This window comes from Bos indicus x Bos taurus, chromosome 28, assembly GCF_003369695.1.
Source record: "Bos indicus x Bos taurus breed Angus x Brahman F1 hybrid chromosome 28, Bos_hybrid_MaternalHap_v2.0, whole genome shotgun sequence".
NCBI classification, from domain to species: Eukaryota; Metazoa; Chordata; class Mammalia; order Artiodactyla; family Bovidae; genus Bos; species Bos indicus x Bos taurus.
Genome location: NC_040103.1, coordinates 4,086,541 through 4,102,088, shown reverse-complemented (window position 1 = coordinate 4,102,088; position 15,548 = coordinate 4,086,541). Strand labels below are relative to the sequence as shown.

The 15,548-nt window shown below is 40.3% G+C and overlaps 1 protein-coding gene across 6 annotated transcripts; it reads right to left on the bottom strand.

The window, feature by feature from the left end:
- Window positions 1-2,463: 2,463 nt before the first annotated feature.
- Window positions 2,464-15,514, bottom strand: SPRTN (SprT-like N-terminal domain). 6 transcript variants are annotated; one of them, XM_027530931.1, is made up of 6 exons: window positions 15,371-15,481; window positions 14,906-15,300; window positions 13,578-13,677; window positions 9,446-9,574; window positions 5,892-6,159; window positions 2,464-4,740 (listed from the first exon to the last, which is right to left on the bottom strand). In XM_027530931.1, the coding sequence occupies exons 2-6, from the start codon at window positions 15,124-15,126 to the stop codon at window positions 4,001-4,003; spliced, it is 1,458 nt and encodes a 485-aa protein (XP_027386732.1). In that variant the 5' UTR covers window positions 15,127-15,300; window positions 15,371-15,481; the 3' UTR covers window positions 2,464-4,000. The 6 variants fall into 6 exon arrangements, with proteins under 6 accessions (XP_027386732.1, XP_027386734.1, XP_027386733.1 ...); XM_027530933.1 differs by having other exon boundaries at window positions 15,454-15,472; XM_027530935.1 differs by having other exon boundaries at window positions 3,829-4,740; window positions 14,364-15,300; window positions 15,371-15,478.
- Between the last annotated feature and the right edge of the window lie 34 nt (window positions 15,515-15,548).

The window sequence follows — 15,548 nt, the reverse complement described above, 5'->3', positions numbered from 1 at the left end:
GGGTCGGGAAGATCCCCTGGAGGAGGGCATGGCAACCCACTCTAGTATTCTTGCCTGGAGAACCCCCGTGGACAGAGGAGCCTGGCGGGCTACCGCCATGGGGTCAGAGGCAGACATCAGTGAACAACTAAGCACAAGAGCGCCATCTGGTGTTCAGTAAGCAAGAGGGTAAATCTTTTGGTAGGTTTAGCACTAGAACCGAAGAAAGCAAACTTCACCTTGTTTCTGTATTACAGTCTACAGCATTGTAAAGTTTGATAATGAGATGATTACTGAATCACTAAAGAACAAGTTTTTAACTTTTCATATCAAAAGATATGAGATGATGTGTATGTAACTGACAGTGGAATGTTAGAAATAAAAAGCCAGAGAAAAAGCCAGAGCTAATCACCTGCCTACAATGCGGGAGACCTGGGTTCGTTCCCTGCGTCAGGACAATCCCCTGGAGAAGGAAATGGCAACCCACTCCAGCACTCTTGCCTGGAGAACCCATGGACAGAGGAGCCTGGTAGGTTATAGTCCATGGAGTCACAAAGAGTCTGGACACGACTGAGTGACTTCACTTTCAGAGAATTTAATCTGTAATAATAATTGTCTAATAGAGTTTTACTTCATCTGGTGGATATGCTACTCATTTCAGTTCAGTTCAGTTGCTCAGTCGTGTCGGACTCTTTGTGACCCCATGAATTGCAGCACAAGAGGCCTCCCTGTCCATCACCAACTCCTGGAATCCACCCAAACCCATGTACTTTGAGTTGGTGATGCCATCCAGCCATCTCATCCTCTGTCATCCCCTTCTCCTCCTGCCCTCAATCCCTTCCAGCATCAGAGTCTTTTCCAATGAGTCAACTCTTTGCATGAGGTGGCCAAAGTACTGGAGTTTCAGCTTTACCATCATTCCTTCCAAAGAAATCCCAGGGCTGATCTCTTTCAGAATGGACTGGTTGGATCTCCTTGCAGTCCAAGGGACTCTCAAGAGTCTTCTCCAACACCACAGTTCAAAAGCATCAATTCTTCGGCGCTCAGCCTTCTTCACAGTCCAACTCTCACATCCATACATGACCACAGGAAAAACCATAGCCTTGACTAGACGGACCTTTGTTGGCAAAGTAATGTCTCTGCTTTTGAATATCTAGGTTGGTCATAACTTTCCTTCTAAGGAGTAAGCGTCTTTTAATTTCATTGCTAGTGATATGCTACTAGTCAACAACAAATACAACAAATTTCCAAAAAGGCATCAATAATCTCAAGGATGAAAAATCAAAACAACAGGAACCCACTGCCCCTCAATAAGGATTAACTGCAAAGAGCTCAGCTTCTTTTCAAGGCAGCCCAGTGAGGAGATCCTGCAGGTATCCCAGGTATAGGATCCCAGCTGGGTACTAAGTCTGAGGAAAGTTACAGCTCCTGCCTCTTTCACTGTGACGTTCTTATTTAAAACTCCCATAAACTTTGGAAAGAAATAAAATCTCAGAGCTTTTGGACCATGGGATAAAGTGTGCTTCCCTTCTCTCCTTCCCCATCTCTTCAAATGAAGGGCAATAACATTTAAAAGTTGACCCCTGATTTTTAAAAGTGAAAAACCAACAGAACATAAAACTGATTTTTTTTTTTCCTAATATAAAACAGCAGATTTGGGAGTATCAGAATTCTTAGATATTGACGTCTTAATTCCAAATTTTAAATTAACTTCAACTTTCTTGCCAGTTAACATATTCCCATCGTGCCTTAAAACTTATTGACCAATTCTTATTTTACAACCTAAATATTTCTGGAAGCCATCTTCTCTCCATCCCAGCCATTGCCCTTCCCCCCTCTTGCCACCCCCACCGTGAACCCCTCAAAACACTTCTCAGATGTTCTTGGCTGGTATATAAGCCTTCCCGATCCCCACAGCCCCACCCCAACATGAATCAACAGATGTGTATTAACAGGGACCATACAAACGATTTAAGTGGAGAATGCAATAGATGGGTTTTTCAGCCTCAAAGGTTTACTTGAATCTGTCCTATCTGCAGTCTTTCTCCTACCACTTCACCCTTCACATTTTACTCTGTTCATCTGGAAGAGCTCAGTTCTCCCAGTAGAATGTGCTGGGCTGCTGCCAGACCTTAGTGTTCCTTCTCTCTGGAAGGCCCTTTCTCTCCATCCTGCTCTGGACTAACTTGACTTGCCCTAGAACACCCAACTTTGGTGTAGAGTTTGTCTCCTCCATCTCCTGAAGCCCTGGGCTGGGCTGATTGTCCTTTCCAGTTCCCACAGCACTTAACTATTTCGAAATTAATCTGCTTTTGTTTCACTCCCTGATAGGTTGTACTACTCCTTGAGGCCATGGGTGGGCTATCATATACTTTATAGAACCAGAGCTTTGTATGGTTTTGGCACACAAAAAAATGTTCCCTAAACATAATTTGTTAAATGATCTTGTATGAGTATAAATGTATATATTCAACATAATACACATTTTAAGTCATTTATAAATATTTATTAAATACTATGGTTTAACTTCATGCTTCAGAAGAATCAAAACTCATAAACACTCACTGAGATAGGCTAAAAATGAAAAGGACAGAACAATAATGTCTCATACATTGCTGGTAGGTAAACTGGCAGGATTTACTGAAGCTAAACAGAAGCTGGTGACCTGGTGACCCTGCATTTCCAGTCTGGGGATATGCTCAACAGAAACGAATAAGAATGTTCTTAGCAGCTCTGTTCACCAATGGCCAGCCCTGAACAGATGATGCCAATGTTCAGTAATATTAGAATGATAAATTGGCATATTCATACAAGCAGTACAGAGCAATGAAAAGAAGGAACTTCTGCTACCCAAAGCAACAAAGATACGACTTCATGAAGTTCAAAAACTAACTTGAGGTGACAGATGAAAACAGTGGTTACTTGGGGGCTGTGGGTTTTGACTACAAGAGACGCCCATGAGGACACCTTCTAGGGTAACTTCTAGTGATCACATAGAGGGGAGCCCAGCTGCACCTATGTATGTAAAAGTCATGTTGCAACAAAGAAAAAGAAAAAACTTATGAACTAAGGCCTTGAAAATATGCCAACAGGCTGGCGTTATAGCCATGAGACAACAAAGTAAATTTCATCAAACTATCTTTGTCCCTTTGTTGTAACATAAAAAAGAATGTTTTTTAAAAGAAATACTTGGCATAGGCAAAATGGTATTCCTAAATGGTTTCAACTTTGGCTTAAGGTTCATAATCCTGTTTCCAGATGATGTTTCACTTGTACATAAACTAGGCAACTTTGTTATGTTAGCATCTAAAATTTTGAGAAAACAGCTAAGCTCTGGCCTACAGAATTACAGTAGCTATTTGTTACTAGCGATATTCCAAAAGAAATTTATTTTACTATACTTATCTATAAGTAGATACTATAAGTATCAATATATAGAATACATATCTATATAATATTTACTATAAATATCTATTTACTATAAAATCTGCCACCTTTTAGTGAAACAGAAAAATAAAAATCTTTATAATACAGGAAATGTTAAAATTTGGAAGAAAAAAACCCAAAAACCTTGAGTACCCTAAAACAACTAGTTTGTAATTTTGGTCAATATGTCTGACACTATGGATACTGGCAGTTCTGGGAATGAATTTTAATATTAATAATGAAATACTCAATCTAACCAAATACCTGACAGAATTCCTCACTGAATGTTTTAAGGAAAATAAATAAAAAGATTAACAGATTTAAATACTTTTAAAAGCCAGAAAGAAGTATCTAAAAATTATACATGAATGCATCCAGAAGAAATTCTGGGCTCCAGTGTACATAAAACAAGAGTATAGCACCTCTAGGCAAAATACTTTTTAATTACAATCTCATATGTTTATATAAAGTAGAACATTTAATATTGATGAACTAGATTATAGCCTGCAAATCTTATTAATCAGGAATTCCTGAGTGTAGTAGTGAGGCAATAAAGGTGGACATTGGAGGCCCGTTCATTTTTCAGAGATTTTTTTCAGCTTTTGACTTGGGTGCTATCACGTTCAAGGCACCAGTCCAAGTGCTCATTAATCTGTGTCTCCGAAACCTCGTCCTGACACACGGGACAGTGCACCACCCTGCTCTGACCGGATGCACCGCTGGGACTCTGCGCTGCAGCTGGAGGATGCGAACTACTCGTCACATCACCACCACCACTCTGCGCTTGCTCCTTCTTGATAAAAAAGAGGTCAAAAAAAGTCTTGTCTTCTATCCTGGGTCGTTTACTTGGGAGTTTACCTTCAGGCCCACCTGCATCCTGGGGCACAGTGACAGATGTCGATTCCATGGCTTTTAAGGAATTTCTTAGAGATGTCCTAGAAGATGTAACCCTCCTTTGAGAACCGGCAGAGACCGACTTTGTAGTGCTGTCGCCCACTGTCTTCACTGGAGACCCACTCACACTTCTGAAAGCCTTGCTGCTGGCAACGGACACTTTAGAGAAGTAGTTGCTTAAGACATTCTGATGACTGGTACTGAGAACAGGGGATGCTACGGAAGTCTTTTTACTTGGACCATTCTGTTCAAATTTCACCTCAGTTTTAGAATGAGGTCTCAGGGCATTTGCTGAATGGTCTTGACTTAAAGGCTCTTGGCTTTCATTAATAGCATGTGAAGTGATACATTTCCCAGATGAAAAATTGCTGGTTTCCCCTAGGACATAACCTTTCCCGGTAAAGGGGATTAACAGCTGTTTCTCCCCTCTGTTCGGTTTGTCTGCAAAAGAAGCAAGATTTTTCCTTGATTCAAAATTTATACCATAACAAGTATTAAGCTAATGGATAGTTTTTCCAAATGAAGAAATACTGTTTTGTTCTAACTTAGAACTATACTGTAATTCTCTATTAACAGGAGGACAACCTTCAGCAGTCAGACAGCTCTGATATCAAGAACACATAAAGGACAAAACACCCTCTCTTCAAAACAAAACACCATCTCATACTTAGATAAGCATTTCTATCATGCAAATATCAATAGCACAATAACTTTTATCAAGAAAACCATGTCCCAGATGGGGAAAATCTGCTACTGCATTATCTTCCCAGCTCACAAAACAGGATATAATCTTTCGACATAAATTCTTCTATAGTTTCTCAACTTAGTGAACGTTTCAGATTTGAGAAAGCTTATGTCCATGAATCCTTATCACATCCAATCAACAACTTCCCAAGGGAAGAAACATTAACTTTAGTAACCTGGTTACCCCTTCAAAGGGCAGTAACTATGAACTGCAGAGCAAAGGGGTAAATCTTGAAGTGTTAGCATATACGTGCCATATCCTTTTCCCATTCTTCTAATGAAAATACATACATCAACAGAAGTTGCTTGGATGGACTCCAACTGATAGGAAGGGGTGTAGCTAGGACTTACATTCCGGGCATTGTTATTTGAATTACTGTTTTTACCTTGACAATCTTTTTTTTGCCTTCTGTTTCCTAATGACCCAGTGAGTCAGGAGAGGGAAAGGGACTTTACCCTTAAATTTTAGCAGTGGAAACTATTCCCACTTTTTCTCACAAATATATAGAGCAAAATATATTTTTCTACCACTGTTTTATGGACAATGGGATTTTTTTCCACTTTAAGTCCACACTTGAAAACATCTACACAAGAAACACTCTTTAAGCTTTATCTTTTTCTTTTCTTCAAAAAATGTTTGTGTCTTCAAAAAAGGGTTTTATGTCTAATAAGAGAAAAATAATTTTAAAAAAATTAAAATGGGCTTCAGTTGAAACCAAGTTTCTTGTTTTGCCTTTTTCTCTTTTGAATAAATTAATTTAAGCTTTATCTTAATGCCAGTTCTCTGAGTGTCCTTCAGAGAACTAGCCACGGTAGTGGAAAAGCAGGAAGACTATAAGCAGACTTACCTTTATTCTCTGCTTCTGATACTGGCTGCTTTCTCAGTTTTGTCTTTCCTTTGCCCTTTTTTGAGTAGTTCTCTGGTTCCTTGATTTTGATGTAAGTGCCTCCACAGGTTTTCTGGTGTTCAGCCCACCAGTAGTCATGGGCGGAGGGTGCCCTGTTGGTGGCACGCTTCACATAGCCGTAATACGGCTTACTGTTCTGACACGGCCCGTTGCAGCGCCACCAGTGTCGACGGTACTCGTCTACCTCGTCATGGAAAGTATGGTACACCTGGGCCGAGACACAGTTCTTAGCATTAAGTAGGCGAGTTAACAAGTTTAAGAAAATATATGTAATAAACAAGCAGCCACTTTTTAAACTTTCCAACTTCTCAAGGGTTTTCTGAAGTTATGTTTTGGGAAAGATAGTAACTATATTTAGCTTCTCTTCAAAAGTTCATTTTAATGGGAATTAGCAGATTCCCATAATTTAGTGCTACATAACCTATGTAAAGATAGAAAAATGTGAGACTAGAAGACAAATTTAAAAAAACAAAAAGCTTCTATACATGGTACAAGTCTTAGAAACCCACTTTCTAAATGATGAAAAACTAGGATAAAGATTTTATAGAATGTCATAATCAGTAAGTGTTCCCACTGCTTAGGTTGAAATTTCCCCTATAGATAACCATTCCAAAGGATTCCGGAGGACTCTTCCCTATCAACTCTGGGCCCACACACAAGCACCTGGTCTCAGGCTGCCTCTGCCAAATCCATTCTCCACCTTCGCCCAGCTCTGCTCATTTCCTCACAACAAGCTTTCTGGGGTACCACTGTATCTGTTTATAGGTGAAAAGCTCTCCAGGGTTTGAATGTTCTCATCCTTGTATCCGTAGTGGTTATTACCAGCTTGGCATAAGGAAGGTGCTCAGTAAGTGGTGATTGAGTGAATGAGAAACTTCACTGAGACAAATTCTCTTTAAATGTGCTTTTCAGTCCTTAAACAGGATCCCTCTGTTTCACGCTCTAGATGAACTCTTACTTATAACCTAAGCAGCAGACAGACAGAGAAGAGTTCAGGCTGAAAGGAAGGTGAGCCCTCCCACATGGTGGCACTGAGGCTGGCACGGCACCATTTTACAAATGATACTTCCAAATGACTGAGGAACTTTTCCTCCTGTCCTCTCAGTGGAACGTTATTAGTTATATAAGGTAAGGAGCAACAGCAGCATATGAGGTTTGTTTTTTTTAAGCTCTTAATAAATTCCCCTTGTGGGAAACAATACTAAGCTTTTTGTAACTCTACAGATAGTTTTATATTCACTATCTCTCTACTATAAGCAAACAAATTCTATTATTTGGCAAGCATGCAAATTATAGTAAGTGCAGAAGAGACTGTGAGGACAGAGGTTTGGGAACAAGGAGGCTTTTAAGACCCTGCCTTCTCTCTTATGTTGAGAACACCTCGCCTAGTAATTCAGTGGTAAAAAAGACAGGGAATTGGATCTATTCTGATTCCAACTTCTGTAATTTCTATAGCCTGGGGCTGTAACTTTAACAATGTAGTTAACTAAAAACTGTCCTCAATGTGGATGCCCCATGGAGTCTGCTATAACAGAATGTAACCTGGGAAAGCAAGAGCTGTCTACCTGATAAAAACCTCCTGAATTCTCTTCCAACTGAACAACAGGAAGTACACTAGAATTTTGCTTAAAGTGTGAATGTCTTTTATGCTAGCAACTGCGTAATTCCTTTGCTAATCTGGATTTTATGTGACTGTGTTAAAGCAAGCCACTTATTTGATGTTAAAGGACCTTAGTCCAGTAATGAAGTGAGCTCTCTAGAAAATTAAACTGACAGCTAGAAAATAATATATGGAGGGTGAGTACTCTCCCTTTCCATCACACTGGCTTTTACTGCTTTTTAAAATAAGGAAATTTCTAAACACTAAACACACCAAGGCATTTAATCTCTGTAGGAATTAATATTTGTTTTGGTTCAGTTAAATTCAGTACTTGCTAAGTGATCTAACCAGTCCATTCTAAAGGAGATCAGTCCTGGGTGTTCACTGGAAGGACTGATGCTAAAGCTGAAACTCCAATACTTTGGCCACCTCATGCAAAGAGTTGACTCATTGGAAAAGACTGATGCTGGGAGGGATTCGGGCCAGGAGGAGAAGGGGACAACAGAGGATGAGAGGGCTGGATGGCATCACCGACTCAATGGACATGAGTTTGGGTGAACTCCCGGGAGTTGGTGATGGACAGGGAGGCGGGGCCACTCCAGTACTCTTGCCTGGAAAATCCCATGGATGGAGGAGCCTGGTGGGCTGCAGACCATGGGGTCGCTAAGAGTCGGACACAACTGAGAGACTTCCCTTTCACTTTTCACTTTCATGCATTGGAGAAGGAAATGGCAACCCACTCCAGTGTTCTTGCCTGGAGAATCCCAGGGACGGGGGAGCCTGGTGGGCTGCCGTCTATGGGGTCGCACAGAGTCGGACACGACTGAAGCGACTTGGCGGCAGCGGCAGCAGCAGCAGCAGCAAAGAGGCTTGGCGTTCTGTGATTCACGGGGTAGCAAAGAGTCGGACACAACTGAGCAACTGAACTGAACTGAAGTGCTTGTAGAGGCACTATGTCACACATCTTGTGCAGGTGTGTATAAAGACACGCAGGTGTGTATAGATAGGTAAGAGCCACCCTATTGGGGTATGAAAGCAGAATGTAACATTGTAAAAGGCTACATATCTGCTGAGGAGGTTAAAAGGAGGGAGAAGTTATATCCCACTGTAAAGATGAAGATCATTTTGACAGAAAATAGAAGAGGCACATTTTAGGGAGAGACTATATGAGGAAAGGCAGAGATGAAAAGTTCCGTTAGAAACATAGGCAGGGGAGTTGTGGAAAGTGAAAAAAAAAGGAACAGTAAGGTTACTGGATAAATGAATGTATAATAACAAAGACAACTAATATTTAATTAGTACCCAAACTGCACTAAAATGTTTTTGGTTGCGTTTTCTCTAGCCCTCACAAGGATCCAGTAGCCTAAGGATTGTTATCATCCTCCTTTTAGTGCGAGTAAACCAAAGCATGGAAGAGTTTAAGTAGGTCCCACCATCAGTGGCGCCAGCATCGGGAAGTAGGCAACCTGGCTCTTCCTGCTTTCTGACCCCAGGCTCTCCCACCTCCCACATTATGCAGAAATGCAAGTCACAGACTTCTGATGAAGGGAGTAACATATAATAGCAGCAGAATATAGGACAGATTGAAGGAAGAGACAATGAGGAAATGTAATTAGGAGATGTTAGTAATAGTCCAGAAGAGAGGTACTCAGGCCTGCAATAACTCTGCACAAGCTGCTCCCAGAGGTTCGAGATCTCAGGGATGTCACTAGAACTGCTGTCTTCTACTATGGGGTCCCAGATAAGCCGGTCTGCTTCTCTGGGCCCCTCATTTGCCCTGGGAAATCCTCAAACACAGTATTTGTTTCTACCCAGTTCTCTATTTTTAATTAAATCCCAAGAAATACTGAATAAATAACTACTAAATATGATAAATGTGTGTGGCTTTATATACCGTTATATTGGCTCCTGTCAGGCGATTGATGCGATGCATATGCTTACAAAACTCTGGACCATGCCCTTCCCGATCTTTATCATTATTAGTGACAAATAAATAGGCATGTATCATTTCATGCAAGAGGGTCTGAAACAAAAAACAATCACATTAATTTGTTATGGTGCTTCTGAAAATAAAAATGCATTTTCTGACTCTACCTGGAGTCTTAACCTTCTTTGAATCACAGGCTCCTTTCACAAACTGACAGAAGTCATGAACCATCTTTCTAGAAAAATTATATAAGCATACATTCCCAAAACTTCGCATATAATATCCAAAGTCCTGTAGATCCCAGGTTAATTTCCTGTTCAAAGGAAGCCTTTTTAATTGTTAACCAAAATCCAGTAGAAAAGACTGATAAATTCAGCTACATGAAAATTTTAAAATTCTGTATGGGGAAAAAAATGTTATCAGTAAAGTGAAAAAAACAAACTCAGGAAAATATATGTGCAACTATCTCACAGGCTATTAACTCCTAAATTATAAAGCACTCCTAAAAATCAACAGGAAAATGATCAACAATCTGATTTTAAAATAGGCAAATGTCATGGACAGATCACAGAAGATGAAATATAAATGATCTATAAACATATGAAAAAATGCTCAACTTCATTTGTAAAAACAGATATGTGAGTTATTACATAAGTATATAACTTCTTGCTTATTGAGACTGGTAAAACTAAAGTTTGACTCTATTAGTAAAGCTAAGGGAAAATAAGCATTCCCATATATCACTAATTGTTGTTGCTGTTGTTTAGTCAGGAAGTCATGTCTCACTCTTTGCAACCCCATGGACCACAGCCCGCCACGCTCCACTGTCTGTAGGATTTCCCAGGCAAGAATACTAGAGTGGCTTGCCATTTCCTCCTCCAGGGGATCTTCCCAACCCCAGTTGAACCCCAGTTTTTTGCATTGACAAGCAGATTCTTTACCAGAATCTGGTAGATTTAGCCAGATTTAGCCAGAATCTGGCTCAGTAGCCACCAGGGATCACTGGTAGGAATGCAAAATAGTACAACCCTTGTGGAAAATTTGGTAACATCTAACATATTTACAAACACATTTATTGTTAGACTCAGCAACACCTAGACTAAAATGAAAGGCCACGTGTATGAGGTATTTCATTGTGGCACTGCTTACAATAGTGAAAGAGTGAAAACAATGTTTAGTAATAGGGGCCTCATTGAAAGAACTATGGTACAGCCACATAATGGAATTCTATGTAGCCATAAAAAAGAATGAAAAGTATCTCTATGAAATGATATGGAGGAGGCTATAGAATGTATTGTTTTAACAGAAAAAGGCAAGGTACAGAAGAGTGTACTCAGCATTTTATATAAGAAGTATGCTATGTGGTGGGGAGTAGATAAGAGTGGATATAAATACTGGCCAAAGAGAATGATAGGAAAAAAACTAACAACAGTATCCTTTATAGGTGAAAAGGTCAGAATAGAGGCATGGGGGAGACCAAGATTTCTCTGTGTATAGTCTTCTGTAGTTTGAGGACTTTAAATCATGTAAAATTTTAAAACAAACAATAAAACTTACTGCTCATTCCATACCAAGGATGGAATAATTTAGGTATAAAGTTTACAAAAGCATTTATAGCTGATATTTCATAATCTATTCTAAAAAAAGTGAAAATCATAAAGGTCCTCAAAAGCATAGCTTTTTTCATAATCCTCCATAATTTTTTTTTAAATTTTCATCAGAAACACTAGATTGGCATTAATGAATTTTAGTTGTATAGAATTATATGAATAAAGAAATGCAAGAATCAAACATTTACCAATTCTCATCTTTTCAAGACAATGCCACTCTATTGAGACTCAAATTTAAAGGTCATTCTACATTTCAGATGTTTTTCAACATTCTAAAATAATAACTATTCTCATTAAAGAGAAACAACTTAGGTTCCTAATTTTTGGTTCAATTCAAACATGTCTTGAAAATGGTACATGGCATTTTACTGAACATTTCCATTTTTATTTATCTACCATTTCCCACATTTAGGCTCTATCTATACATCATTGTCCCCAAACACCTCAATTTCCCACCACTGTAATATAAATGGTCAAAAACAACTACTTCTAGACCTAAATATGCCATAAGCCTAGTGGCCTCACTTTTGTCCACAGCATACCCATTCCTTCTGCCAAAAGTAGTCTCCTCTACCATGTCTACATGTCAGAATTCAATTCTGTCCTGTTAGGCTCGCCTCCTGGAGAAGGAAATGACAACCCACTCGTGTTCTTGCCTGGGAAATCCCATGGACAGAGGAGCCTGGAGGGCTGCAGTCACAAAGAGTTGGACATGACTTAGCAACTGAACAACAACAAACATCAAAAGCAAATTCTAGAATAACTAGATTAGTCTGGCACACAGTAGGTACTCAACACAGTGAGTGGTAGGCGTGCTGATGTTAGTAGTAATGAAATCCAGATCTGTAAAACTTTTCTTTACCTCCTTAACCAGTTAAAGTTTTTTCCTTTTCTGAATTCTATTCATTATAATTTAGGAAGCTACTTCAAATACAGGCCAGTCCCTCTATTCTTCCTCCACCCATCTTACTCCTGACTTTACATTATAACTTTCTGCCAACAGCAAATGCTCACTTGAAGCATTACCACATAGTTCCCATTTTCTTCTTGCCTATTACCTTAAGAAAAAAATCATTCATGTGTTATTTAAGCCAACATTGTTTATGCAACAAATTCAGTTTTCAATCAGGGCTGTTCCAATTAGCGCTCCTTGTAAGGTTGATTTGGTTAATCATATTGTTTAATTTTTTTAAATGCTTTACTGTTTTTTTCCTGCTTCTTCACTGAATTACTAACTCAGCTGTGTTTTTATCTACAACTATGACTGTAGATTGCTTATTTCTCTTATTCATTTCTGCTGATTGATGCTTCATGTTTAAAGCTTAAACCTATGCTATTACTTTTACGGTCATTATGTGTCTGTATTTAATAGGTTATTTTATCATTTTAAAATGTCTCCCTTTTTTCTAGTAAAACTTCTTCCCTTAAAATCTTTATATTAATACTAGATAGCCGTTAACAATTTTCTGTTGTCTAATATTTGGAAGATATGCTTTTTCTCATCCTTTTATATTTAACATATATGTGTCTTTGTTTTAATCACATCTTGGTTAATGTCATATGCCATTCCATGTCTTTAACTGGAATGTTTAGTCCATTTACATTTAATATAATAGCTGATATTGTTTTTATGTCCACCTTTCTATTTCATCTGGGTTTTGACCCTTTATTAGTTTCTTTTTTTATTGAGTATTTCTGTTGTACAACTTTAACATTTAGTAGTATTTAAAAAAAAATTGTGATTACAAAAAAGTAACAAAAAATGTACCATCTTAACTATTTTAAGTGTACAGTTCAGTGGTGCTAAGTACATTCACATTGTTGTGAAACCCACTACTTTTTGTTATCCTTACACAACATATTTCCAGGCATATTTTAACTTATTTCCCATCCAACCTCTACCACCTATGCTCTCTTGTGCATACATTTCAAGTGATACAACTGAGGCAAGATAACTCACACCAGATATATCTTGAGGATTTCCAGGCAACTACTGGACTCAACTAAACACAGCTGAGGGCTCCTACTGCTTCATTCAGCTATTAGAAGTGATCACCATCTCTAGATATGAAGTGTGCCCTCACAGTGGTTTGTTCTGCCAGCTCAGCTATATGTCATGGGAGGACACCATGGTGGCTGAACAGAAGAGAATCAAAATTTGTGTGTCTCAATAAAAAGATCTGGATCTTAACTTTCTGGTTACTTCTAAACCAACTACTTTGTCTATCTGAACCTTATTTATAAAAATAAGGATAACACATACTGAACATAAACAGGATTGTTGTAAAAATCAAAGTAGCTAACATACCTGAAAGCCTCCAACTTTGAAACACTGTAAGAATATAAGGTAATCATTATTTGCCCCACAATAAAAGTTTGCAGTGAGGGAAAACTGATTTTCCCCCCACATGTACAGGTTAATTTACAGCAGTCTAATAATAACTGTTTCTAAATTACTGAGCTAAGAATCAGGTTTATGCAAAGAATACCTCCACAAGATCTTTTCTTGGTCTCAGCTTTAAAAGGGGTTCACTGAGACGGATGGAACACATTCCACCCCTCCCTTCATAGCTGCATATCCCAGCACACCTGGAAAACAACCACCACAAAAATTGTTAATCACCAAATATACACAAAAGGAAAATAGAAACGAAAGCGCAAAATCCTTATTCACTGTTCTTGGACAGTTCAGACTGAGAGAACTCTATGAAGGATAGCTTTCTTGAGAGTATACCCACTCTGTTGGGAGATACTTGTATTTCATCCGAGTAGTGGCTTCCCTTACCCTTACCAGGCTATAACAGCTTGAAGAAGATAATCCTATTTTGCTGCTCCCTGTCTCCTCCCTACAAGCTATGCTCAATCAGTTATAGTGGTAATAGCAGGCCAGATCTCCATTAGCATATGTCCAAAATTATAATGGAATCCTATATGAAAGAGATCGATACTTTAAACACACAACTTTGTATCAGATCTTCTCTCTTATTTTAGATGCTTTGATATCAATTCAAAAACAAGTAGTGGTACACAACGACTTCTTAGACTTACTTGTTAACTCCGTTCATATACCGGGTACATTATCTCAAATCAGAATTTCTCAAACCTGGAGTGTCAGAAAGGGATCCTTTTAAAGGCATCCCTTTAGATCCCCTGGATCCAGAAATATGAGAACATGAGCCCCTTCCCCACTCTGACTCCCGAGCTCACTGCTAAGTACACCACACAGTGTGTCCCTGGCACTCTCTCTTGGGGCAGATTCTGGCTGTTTCTCTTACCTGGGTCCTAAAGCACACCCATAAGACAAATCAGATAAGCGTTAACTCGCTTTTTAGTAACCGTTAAGGGCCTTTGGACTGTGCTGTGTGCTTAGTCGCTCAGCTGTGTCCGACTCTGAGACCCCACGGACTGTATGTAGCCCTCCAGGCTCCTCTGTCCATGGGATTCTCCAGGCAAGAATACTGGAATGGGTTGCCATGCCCTCCTCCACGGGATCTTCCCGACCTAGGGATCAAACACAGGTCTCCCAGGTCTCAGGCGGATTCTTTAACGTCTGAGCCACCAGGGAAGCCCTTTCTAGTGAAGTGAGATTCAAAGAAACACACTTTTCTCTCACTGCGCCCCTTACAAGTCAAACTGTCGCGGGATGGGCCACGGGCTTTCTTAAAGTCGTTTAAGGTGAGAAGGGAAGGGGCTGGAAGGAAGATAATCCCTGTGGGGCCGCCTGCCCCAAATCCAGAGCCGGAGCTAACGCCGCCGCCCGCGAGGGGAGACAGAAGGGCCGCCGGCGGCCCCGTCCCCAGCAGGGCTCGGGACTCACAGCGTCATCCGCACGCTCCACTTCACCTCGACCGCCTCCAGTTGGCCCCAGAAGAAACGGTCGTTGAACAGAACAAACAGGCCCTGTAAGTCAGGGGTAGGGTCCACCAACTCCCAAGACGCGTCCACCAGAGACAGGGGCTCCTGGGCCGGTTCGCGCTCCGAGACCTGCAAGTTCCACTCCTCCTGAAGCTGTAGTGCCAAAACCAGGTCCTCATCCATGGCTGCCGAGGTACAGAGGGGGTAACTCCACGTCCTGGGGGGTCTGAGGGCCCAGTCGCGCGCCTAGGAGATACCGGCTGTCTGGTCAGTTCGCCGATCTCGCGAGACTCAGGGAAAACGGGCTCGAGAACGAGAGCTTAGCTTGTTCCAAACGCCGAAGTCAAGATTCTGGGCCTTAAAAAAAAAAGAACTCAGCATGACACCACCTAGTAGGCTCAAAACTAGGGTTGAAGGTTTCAGATACCTGGTTACCGTCCTCACGGTTCACGAATAACGTCAAACACCAACGACACACTCGGCCCATGCGTAGCACCTCGTAGTACGTACATCGCTCTGCCCCGCGCTCCACTCACTTCCGCTGTAGCTTCTCCAGCGTAGGAGTCCTAGGCCTCTGAAGTTCCTGCGCAGGCGCATCGCCGGCA

What these genes read in the sequence shown, in the direction of transcription:
- SPRTN (XM_027530932.1), bottom strand. Translation starts at nt 15,126, where the DNA reads ATGGATGAGGACCTGGTTTTGGCACTACAGCTTCAGGAGGAGTGGAAC. An exon ending in TGACAGGAGCCAATATAACG is followed by an intron (nt 6,160 to 9,445) that starts GTATATAAAGCC and finishes GTCTCGGCCCAG; the next exon opens with GTGTACCATACTTTCCATGA. An exon ending in ATCAGAAGCAGAGAATAAAG is followed by an intron (nt 4,741 to 5,891) that starts GTAAGTCTGCTT and finishes CTTCTTTTGCAG; the next exon opens with ACAAACCGAACAGAGGGGAG.